This window comes from Euleptes europaea, chromosome 18 (genome assembly GCF_029931775.1).
Source record: "Euleptes europaea isolate rEulEur1 chromosome 18, rEulEur1.hap1, whole genome shotgun sequence".
Taxonomy (NCBI): Eukaryota; Metazoa; Chordata; class Lepidosauria; order Squamata; family Sphaerodactylidae; genus Euleptes; species Euleptes europaea.
Genome location: NC_079329.1, coordinates 18,175,364 through 18,186,267, shown reverse-complemented (window position 1 = coordinate 18,186,267; position 10,904 = coordinate 18,175,364). Strand labels below are relative to the sequence as shown.

The 10,904-nt window shown below is 42.2% G+C and overlaps 1 protein-coding gene across 1 annotated transcript; it reads right to left on the bottom strand.

Annotated features, from left to right (window-relative positions):
* Nucleotides 1–1,276: 1,276 nt before the first annotated feature.
* LOC130489357 (olfactory receptor 14A16-like) lies at nucleotides 1,277–3,867 on the bottom strand. Its single transcript, XM_056863054.1, has 2 exons — nucleotides 2,969–3,867; nucleotides 1,277–1,316 (listed from the first exon to the last, which is right to left on the bottom strand). Exons 1-2 carry the CDS (start codon nucleotides 3,865–3,867, stop codon nucleotides 1,277–1,279), a joined length of 939 nt encoding a protein of 312 aa, XP_056719032.1.
* Nucleotides 3,868–10,904: the final 7,037 nt, after the last annotated feature.

Sequence of the window (10,904 nt, the reverse complement as noted above, 5' to 3'; positions counted from 1 at the left end):
AGATGGCTCCCGATGGTCCCATCAGAGCTGACTCCTGAGATTAACAGACCCTCTGCAAGTAAATGGGGAGAGGAACCGAGGAGAGCATATAGAAGGGGGGGTCTGCCCGGTGACCATTGGACTTAATAGAGAAGCCAAAAGTCCTCAACCATGTGCCTGGTGGAACATCTCTGTCTTGCAGGCCCTACAAAACTGGGCCAGATCCCGCTTGGAATACAAACAAGTATAATATCTAGCATGTAAGGTGGGCAGTACCAACACTTTTAAACTTGGATCTGAAACTAGGCCAAGATTCCAGGCATGTCAAAAGAAAGAGTTGGCCTTAGCAGTCCTGTATATATTGAATTTATGTGGTTTATTGTAGAAGAGTGGCTGGACTGGGTTGCTGTTATGGCCATAATTGACTGAAGGCCAAATCACGTCTTATTCCTCTGCTTTAATGGGAGTTGAAGGCCTGATTTTTTGTTTAATCATAAAGGTGCATTCTTTGAAGTCATACTTTTTTTCCAGGAGTGCATTTTCATTTTGGAACAGTGAAACAAAGACAAAACAGTGCTAGCTACAGGCTGCTTTAATTAATTTCTCAGGGCAATAAAAAAACTCAACAGAAAATATCCTTTCATTGAGACTCGTTTAAGGGGGGGTAGTTGTGAATTTCCTGCATTGTGCAGGGAGTTGGACTAGAGGACTCTGGAGGTCTCTTCCAGCTCTATTATTCTATGGTCATACCGTTTTCAGAACTCCAATTAGATGTCCTAATACCAGTGACCTAAAGTGATCTTCTCATGCCCTAGGGAGTCTAATTTTCAAATGTCAACTGTAACCACCCCCTTGTGGAGGGGTGTGGAGAAATCAAGGAGGAAATAAGGCATGTAGAGCATTTTAGTATTTCCCAATTACTATAATGAAGTGTTAGAAAAGAGCAAGAGTCCAGTAGCACCTTAAAGACTAACACACATATTTTCTGGCAGGGTAGGAGCTTTCGTGAGCCACAGCTCACTTCTTCAGCTCATACCCTGCCAGAAAATATGTGTGTTAGTCTTTAAGGTGCTACTGGACTCTTGCTCTTTTCTACTACTGCACGCAGACTAACACGGCTACCCACTGTGAATTATAATGAAGTATAATTACCTGACAGTTTTACCAGACATTTATGAACTCATTTTAAAAATTAGATGTAATTGTTTCTCTAGGGACAACCCTGAATCTTTGTGCTATTTTAACTTAGAATATGAAGTTTAAAATAATTAGGTCACTGTAAAATTACTTTTATTACTTACAGCCAAGACAAAGAGTTACAAGATACATGTAATTCAGATGACTATAATAAATCCATTGGAAGCCATTTTGAAACGACATGGATAGAATTCCCTCTACCCCATGTTACTGGAAGATACAGTTTTCCCCCCTAAACAACGCTGCTCTTTAATCTATTCCAGTGTGAAAAATTAATGTAGGTTTCTTTGTTCTGTCAAATCAAGCATTAAAAAACACACAGTCAAACCTGAGGGAGGATACACGGTTCAGGTCAGACATTTCCCCTAATTTCACAAAAAAGCACTATCAAATTCTGGTGAAAAAGAACCTTGATACAATAAGATAGGGTGGGATGTTACTGCTGCAGGAAGTATACTTTTCACCATTCTGAAATAAAGCAATCAACTTCTCTGCCTCCTTCTCTTTTCTCAGGAAACTACTAATTTTTTAGTAATTCTGGTAATTGTTTATAAAACCTGACATGAATTTTAGGCCATGTGCCCTGCCTGAAAGTTTTTAGTTATTAAAAGATAACACAGCAGGAGCCCAAGAAGTTTCTGAATTACAGCCCATTCCTGAGGTTGAGGCCCAAATCGCCTTACAAGGTGGCGTGACCCCTACACTGGCATCTGTTCCACTTGCTGAAAACTGGCACAGACGCCAGTATGGGGACATTTATGCTGGCACTCCTGGACCGCAGCAGCAGCGCAGCCCTCGGACACCAGCATGCCCCCCTGCCAGCATTCTTCCAGTGCAAGTCCCCACACTGGCCTCCCAGGAGGCGTTCCTGGGGCATTCAGAGGGATAGAGCTGTCTTTAGGCAGCTTCCAAATCCCTTTCACCCTGGGAATGCCTCCCGGGAATGCCAGCAGTCTTGCACCACATTTTTTGGTGGGTGGCACAGGCCCACTATCCCTTATGGGGGGGGAAGACTTTGTCTGATTTTTATATTGGAAAAAAAGCTCCCCCCCCCCTGTGGTGGCCGGGAAGCCTCTGAGGAGGCTTCTGAGCTATGCCATCCTGGTCACCATGGTCCCCCCACTTAGTGTTCAAAGGACTTCAGTAACCTCTGTAGCTTTTGCCCATCCCCATGGTTAGCAAAATAAAGTATTATATGTATTTTACGTATTTATTAATTTTAGGTATTTTATAAGATTATGCGCATTTGTTTATTTTCTTATGGCTTTGTTAATGAGCAATAAAAAGGTAAAGGTCCCCTGTGCAAGCACCGGGTCATTCCTGACCCATGGATTGACATCACATCCCGACGTTTCCAAGGCAGACTTTGTTTGCGGGATGGTTGCCAGTACCTTCCACAGTCATCTTCCCTTTACCCCCAGCAACCTGGGTACTCATTTGACCAACCTCAGAAGGATGGAAGGCTGAGTCAACCTTGCATCGGCTACCTGAAACCGACTTCCGTCGGGATCGAACTCAGGTCGTGAGCATAGCTTTTGACTGCAGTACTGCAGCTTACCACTCTGTGCCACAGGGCTCCTAATGAGCAATAAACCAAACTTAAAAATAAAGTATGCAACTTAAATGAAATTATACCCATCTGTTAACTGATGCAGATCTCAGATTCCAGCTTTCTTTCAGTATAGAATATTTAGTTAACACAAAGACCCATGCACATTTTATTTAACAAAGATGTCAACCATAGCCAACTTCTCACATGTGACAAAAGACAGATTTTAGGAAGCAAAAGTGTTTCCTCATTGCCATTTTGATTTCTTTGTTCCGCATGCTGTAGATGATTGGATTCATCAGTGGAGGAACTACAGAATAGATGGCAGCAGCAGCCAGGTCCAGATCTGTGGCTGAGTTTGAGATTGGCTTGAGGTAAGCAAAAGCTGTTGTTAAAATGAACAGGAAGACGACAAGGAAGTGGGGTATACAAGTGGAGAATGTCTTTTTCCTCCCTTGTGCAGAGGGGATTCTCCGCACGGCTCTGAAGATCTGCATGTAAGAGGAGATGATAAAGATGAAGCTCCCAAAGGCCAAGCACCCACTGAAGCCAAGGACACCAACTTCAATCTGGTACTGGTCAGAGCAAGAGATTTTGAGCAATTGTGGGATTTCACAGAAAAATTGATTAATGACTTTGGAACAGAAGGATGTTGAAAAAGTGCCAAAGGTGTGTAAAGTGGCATACAGAAGGGCAGCAGTCCAAGAGATAGCTGCCATTTGGATGCAGGAGTCTTTGTTCATGAGAGTTTCATAATGTAATGGATTGCAAATAGCAACATAGCGGTCATATGCCATAACGGTGAGGAAAGCAAGGTCTGTTGCCATGAAGAAGATGAGGAAAAACACTTGACTGACACATTCAGAATAGGAAATCAGTCTGGTGTTGAAGAAAGAATTGGCCATGGACTTTGGAATTGTAACAGACACTGAGCCAATGTCTGCAAGGGCTAAATTCAACAGAAAGAAATACATGGGCTTGTGGAGGTAGCATTCAAAAGCAATGAGCTTGATGATGAGAAGGTTCCCCACCAGGGCTGCTAAATAAAAGACAAGAAAAATGATGCCATGGGAAATCTGAAACTCTCGAATTTCAGAAAACTCAAGGAGAAGGAATTCTTTGACAGCAGTTAGGTTGGACATTTTGGTTTAAATGCATCGTAGATAACCACCACTGTTGGAAGAAGGAAAACATGGGATGAATCATGGGACACAGGTCTACCAGGTGAATTCTTAGATCCACCAATAGTCTGCCATCAAAAGACAGAGATTAATCTTTATTTATTGATTTTTAAAATTTCCAACTTGCCCTCCCCAGCCAAGGCTGGGTTCAGGGCAGGTAACAACATTAAAACCAAAAATATCCATAAAATATCTAAAACCATAAATACAGTCTCCTGAACTATTAAGAAGAAGAGTTGGTTTCTATATGCCAACTTTCTCTACCACTTAAGGGAGACTGAAACCAGCTTACAATCACCTTCCCTTCCCCTCCCCACAACAGACACCCTGTGAGGTAGGTGAAGCTGGGAGAATGTGACTTGCCCAAGGTCACCCAGCTGGCTTCATGTGTAGGAGTGGGGAAACAAATCCAGTTCACCAGATTAGCCTCCACCGCTCGTGTGGAAGAGTGGGGAATCAAACCCGGTTCTCCAGATCAGACTCCACCACTCCAAACCACCACTCTTAACCACTACACCACGCCGGCTCCCAATGATCGCCATTTAATATAGTGCCTGGTGCAGCAAAAAATGCTAAAACCTAGTCAAAACTATATAAGAACTGTAAAATTGCACTGCTCAGAACTTCTAAAGAAATTGACTGATTTCTAAGCATGTCATTAATTCTAACAAAAACCCTTGGTATGAAGTAGTACTGCATTAGTGCTACATTAAAAATAGCATGTACAGTTATATCTACTTTATGTCTATCCACAGTCACAAATTAATATATTTGGTATATTTGGTATATTTATATATATATTTTGGAAAATTATATCTTAGCCATCATAGTGCCATTGCATAAATTATAATTTAATTACATAATATCAGTACATAAGGATATCATTACGTAATTACTCAATGTTGTTGTTGTTGTTGTTATTATTATTATTATTATATAATAGTAATCCAGGAATACAAAAAGGAATAAAAATGTAGAGAAACAGAATGCAAAGTAGAATAGAATAGAAAATAGTGCTCAGACAAATAACAAAGAATCCTGTAACTTGCAAGAAAATATGTTATTTTTTTCCAACCTTGCTTTATTTTTCTTCCAACTTGTGGTATAAATGACTGTCCAGTTCTGCTTTTTCATGGTGATTGATACATGTATTCTTTGCATTTCACACAGACATTTTATCTGCTCAGGATATCATCAAAAATAAATATATTTCTAATTGCATTACAGTGAATTACCTGGTAGTCTGGTTTTGTGGTCTGGTTTGGAGAACCTCTTCCTTTTCTACATTGCTGTTTGGAGACTAATTCTCTAGAGACTTATTTACCAGAAACCTATGGTGACAGAAAAGTTCCTTTTATAATGAGGACCAAGGGAGCAGTATGTCAAAATACTAAAGGTGTTACAGTCCATGTTCATAGGTGGAATTTAAAATCACAGAGCCAGTGTGGTGTAGTGGTTAAGAGCAGTGGTTTGGAGTGGTGGACTCTAATCTGGGGAACTGGGTTCGATTCCCCACTCCTCCACATGAGCGGTGGACACTAATCTGGTGAACTGGGTTGGTTTCTCCACTCCTACACATGAAGCCAGCTGGGTGACCTTGGGCTAGTCACAGCTCTCTTAGAGTTCTTTCAGCCCCACCTAGCTCATAGGGTGTTTGTTGTGGAGAGGAGAAGGGAAGATAATTGTAAGCCGGTTTAATTCTCCCTTAAGTAGTAGAGAAAGTCGGCATATTAAAAACCGACGCTTCTTCTTCTGCCAATGCTTATTCAGTACACCTATAGCTCTTACTAGAGGCCCACACAATCACTCCAGCATCAATATGTGATTTGTATTCAAAGGTGAGATAGAACTTTCTTTCAACTCATATCACTCATCAACACAATGCTATCTGAAGTCAAAGATATGCACATTCACTTTCTAACCACTGTGCAATTCTATAAAGAGAATTGAGAATTAGGGCTGTCAAAAAAAAAAATTCGGTACAGTTCGGATTCGGCCGAATTTGACCCTTGTGGGTTCGGTACGTGCCAAAGTCCGAACTCCCCCGCTTCGGATCCCTGGTAATTCGGGGGGATCCGGAGTTCGGGGGAAAATTCGGCCGAAGCGCGCCTTCAGGGATTCCCTGAAGGCGCGCGGGGGCCCTTTAAACTGATCTGAGCCTCCCAGCTGGGAGGCGCAGATCAGTTTAAAGGGCAGCCCGCCCCCCTTCAGCGGGCTCCGCTGGAGAGGCGCGGGCTGTCATTTAAACTCATCTGCGCCTCCCAGCTGGGAGGCTCAGATGAGTTTAAAGGGCAGCCCGCCCCCCCTTCAGCGGGCTCCGCTGGAGAGGACGGGCTGTCATTTAAACTCATCTGCGCCTCCCAGCTGGGAGGCTCAGATGAGTTTAAAGGGCAGCCCGCCCCCCTTCAGCGGGCTCCGCTGAAGGGGGGGGGGTCCCCTTTAAACTCATCTGCCCCTCCCGGCCGGGAGGCACAGATGAGTTTAAATGACAGCCGCGCCTCTCCAGCGGGCTCCGCTGAAGGGGGGCGGGCTGCCCTTTAAACTTTAAAGGGGCTGCCCTTTAAACTTTAAAGTATTTAGCACACCCCTCCTCCATATAGGGTTGCCAAATGGAGAAAAAATAGGGACAAATAAAATTGGACTCCTTGAGCCAAATCTAAGAAGTTTTACCAGCAGCTATGCTGCAATTTTGATGCCTCTACCTTAAAAAAACAGCCCTCCCAAACCCCACAAAGATTCCCCATAGGCTTCAATGTAGGTATTTTGTCTCAATAGAAACCTACGAAAAATCCTGAAAAACCGAAAAAAGCTGAATTTTTTTGGCTTTTTCTGATTTAGCTTCCCCACCCCTCCAGTCAAATGTTTTTTTCCCCCAGCATATCCAACTGAACACCCCTAGTGGAATCTGGCGTGTTTGAAAGCATCCAACATAGTGGATAGTCAATTAAAGCCTATTTGTACCTGAAAGCATGAAAGAGAATTTAATCCACACTCTGAAGCCATAACCAGCTTAAATTTATGTGCCTTGGCCAAGTTTCTCATTTGACTATCTGGTGGCCTGCACTGCTGATCTGTTCTTTAAAACAACCTGTAAATAAATAAATATTCTTTGTTATTTACATACAACTCCTGCCTAGTGATCTCCCTGTTCTTCTTGCTCACCACAAAACTTACCTCACAACAGTAAACCTAAAGCCTTTACAGTTGCATCCCTAATAACATCTTGTAACAAACCTGGTTCCCTAAAATCATTAGAGGCTGTGTGGGACCCCTTGGTTAAAAGAAAAAGTATATGTTAATCATGAACTGGGATGTCTGCTCTCACCTGGCAGCCGCTTCCTGGATCAGCAGTGTGATACATGCAATAATAGAAACTGGTATTACATTTCGGTTAAGCTTCTGTGGGTCCAATATTATCGAGCAGTTTTTCTGTGATATCCCTCAGCTATAAAAGATCTCTTGCACAGATACAGAAGCTAATCGAGTTCTGATCCTCGTTCTTGGACTCATTGTGGATTCCTTCTGCTTTGTGTTCATCTTTGTTTCCTATGGCTATATCTTCTCAGCAGTGCTGAAGATTCCATCAGTCCAGGGCAGAGCCAAAGCCTTCTCTACCTGCACCCCCCACTTGACAGTCTTTTCCTTATTTATTTTTACAGGTGTGTTTTCATATATGAGGCCCAAAGCACTTTCCTCTCCCTCTGTTGACCTGCTCTCTGCAGTTTTATATGCTGTTTTACCTCCAGCCCTGAATCCAATCATTTATAGCCTCAGGAACAAGGATATCCGAGAGGCAGTGTGCAAAATATTAAAAAGAGTTAAAAATCTTATTATGTAATGTTGTAGGTCTTCAGTAAAGAGAAACAAAGGAACCCAAAAGCATTGGTACACACACACACAGAGGAAGCATTGTTAATATATGTACATAAGTACAGGCATACCTTGTTTTATTGCGCTTTGTACTTTGCAGATATTGCATTTTTGAGCAAGTCTATTGGAGATTGTAAGCTGGTTTGACACTCCTTAAAAGTAGAGAAAACTGGGATATAAAAACCAACTCTTCTTCTTCCATCCAAGTGGAGTTGGAAACTCTGATTTAGTGGATTCCTGGAGATTTGGGGGTTATGCCTCTTGATGGCAGAGTCTGGGAAGGGGAGGGAGCAGAGTAGGGACATGATACCATAGAGTCTGTCCTCCATTCGCAGAGTTTTCATGCTCGCTAGACTTAACATTCTTCCTTCAGCTATTCTACAAGGAAGATACAAAGGAATTTCTTTTATTGATAGGTATTGTCCATTTAAGACTGAGGATCCTGAACACTTTAACCAAGTGCTGTTGTACTGCCAGCTTTACATGAGGCCAAGGAATACCTATATTAAACCCCTACTGCCCAGTGATCAGAGTCTCTCAGATCAGCAGTTGGTGATGTACCTTTTATCTGATAGAAACCCCTCTGTCACCCAACAAGTAGCTAGTTTTCTCCTTTCTGCACAAAGAATTCACGAGCAGTTTCTCATACTTCTAAGTAATGTCATTTTAATGTAACCTGTTTTAACCGTTTTCACAACTCTGTTTATTGTATGCTGATGCAAATGCCTAATAAAGGTAATGATGATGAGTCTGTCCTCCAATGCTGTTGTTTCCTCCAGGGGAAGTAATCTCTGTATTTGAGAGATCAGTTGTAATTTCAGGAGAACTCCAGGCCCCACTTTGATGTTGGTAACCCTACACACAAGGATAAAGGAAGCATTACCCTTTATGACTTCTCATGATGGATCAGCATAAGGGGATTGGTGAGGAGGTCTACATTGGGACCTGGTTATATCATGGAACCTTAATGTCCACAGTTCATGCATAGAACCATCCTTACAAGCCCTTCTCTCCGTGCCTTCTCTGCAGTTTCAGAGATGAAGCAGATACTGACCAGAGACAGGGATTTTTCAGTGGTAGCACCTGATCTTTGGAATGTCCTCCACCTTAAGGCTCACCTGACACCAACGTTACTATATATTAGGTGCCAGACCAACAAATTTCTTTTCATCAAGGCTTTTAATCAAAGGGTTGATCTTTTAAACTTATTTTTACAGTTGGCTTCTAGCCTGACAGCTGTTTTAGGATACTTGTTTTAGGATGCTATGAAGGTTTTATGCTGTTGCTGAGATTTTTTGGCTGACCTTTTAATATTTCATTCCTTGTTACAACTTTTATGGTGCACAACTTTTATGGTCTTACATTTTACATTGTAAACTGCCTCAAACTGGCTCTATGGGGAAGCAGCATAACCTATATGTAGGGTTGCCAGCTCAGGGTTGGGAAATACCTGGAGATTTGAGGGTGGAGTCTTCAGAGAGTAGGGTTTGGGGAGGGGAGGGGCACTTGGGGAGGGAGAGCCAGTGTGGTGTAGTGGTCAAGAGCGGTGGACTCTGATATGGAGAACTGGGCTTGATTCCCCTCTCCTCCATATGAGCAGTGAACGCCAATCTGGTTAACTGGATTTCTTTCTCCACACCTACATATGAAGCCAGCTGGGTGACCTTGGGCTAGTCACAGCTCTCTCAGCCCCACCTACCTCACCGGGGAGGGAAAGGGAAGGTGATTGTAAGCTGGTTTGATTCTTCCTTAAGTGGTAGAGAAAGTTGGCATAAAAACCAACTCTTAAGCAATGGCATATAAAAACCAACTCTTCTTTTTCTTCAATGGGTATAATGCCATAGAGTTCACCTTCCAAAGCAGCCATTTTCTCCAGGTGAACTAATCTCTGTTGCCTGGAGATCAGATGTAATAGCTGGAGATCTCCAGCTACCACCTGGAAGTTTAGTTAACACTGAATAATTGCTACATATGCTGATAAACGTGTAGTTAAGGGAACAAACAGCACCACAGCTCAATTCATAAGAAGCTATTATGTAATAATCATAACATGGGAAAAAAACTCAAAGCATACACGCAGGTATGAAGACAGTCCGGAACCCCAAATATAATAGAACAGGGGTGTGTCCACAGGTAAGTTCCGTTTAGAAACACAGTAGGTGAGAAGACCAGCTGTCTCACTGTCGGGTATCCTCCCGAAACTCCAAAGTAAATAAACACAGGTTACTTCACCGTATTCCAAATGACGAAAAATTATGGATGATGTTTCCAAGATAATTCAAAATAAATGTTCAAATTGAAATGAAACAATCTTTCCGGATAATGGAATCGTTTCGCAGTCAGTCGCTTCTTCAGTCAAAGTCTTTGTATTTTTTTGGGTACAGCGTCCTCTGCAATGAATAATACAACCCCACAATAATCTCTAATAATACAAAAAATTCAAAAAATATTCAAATATCTACAAATATGTGTATATATCTTACCCAGAGGTGACCAGCGACCCATAGGGCTTCTTATTATCTCTGATGGCTGGTACCAAGTCACGCCTGAATCCTCATTATAACCAAAATAGTCTACCTGCACAGCTGAAACGGATTGAAGCCTTAAAGGAAGCTTGTCAAGTCGAACTCACTATTAAGTCCTAAAGGTGCTAAAGATTTAAATAAGTGGATGTATCCCATCTCCTGTTGGTGTAAAATCTTCATAACGTCTTGATGTTGATATGGGCGAGGTCTATACTGCCAAAGGGCAAAAAACAGGATATCATTTTCAGAGTGGCCCTGTTGGATGTAGTGCTCAGTGAGCGGAGCCTCCAGAGTTTTTGAACGGATCCTTGTTCTATGCTCGCTAATGCGTATTTTTAATTGGCGAGAGGTGGATCCTATGTAAATTTTTAAACAGGGACATAGGACCGCGTATATAACATTTTTAGAAAGACAATTAGTAAATTGCTGTAAGGAATATTTAAAATTGAAACTGGAGGAACTGACCTCCTTAATGGGCAGACTATACGGGCACATTGCACACGTGCCGCATTTGTGATGTCCCCGGATATTAACCCTAGGAAGGCTCCTGACTCTGTCGGTTTGAACCAAAAAATTACGTATAGACTTGGTCTTCCTCAGACC

Bases quoted from the DNA above. Each gene is read 5' to 3' on its own strand.
- LOC130489357 (XM_056863054.1), bottom strand. From the start codon at position 3,867: ATGTCCAACCTAACTGCTGTCAAAGAATTCCTTCTCCTTGAGTTTTCT. The intron at 1,317-2,968 runs ACACTTTTGCTT...ATTATAGTCATC, and splicing joins ATCAAAATGGCAATGAGGAA to TGAATTACATGTATCTTGTA.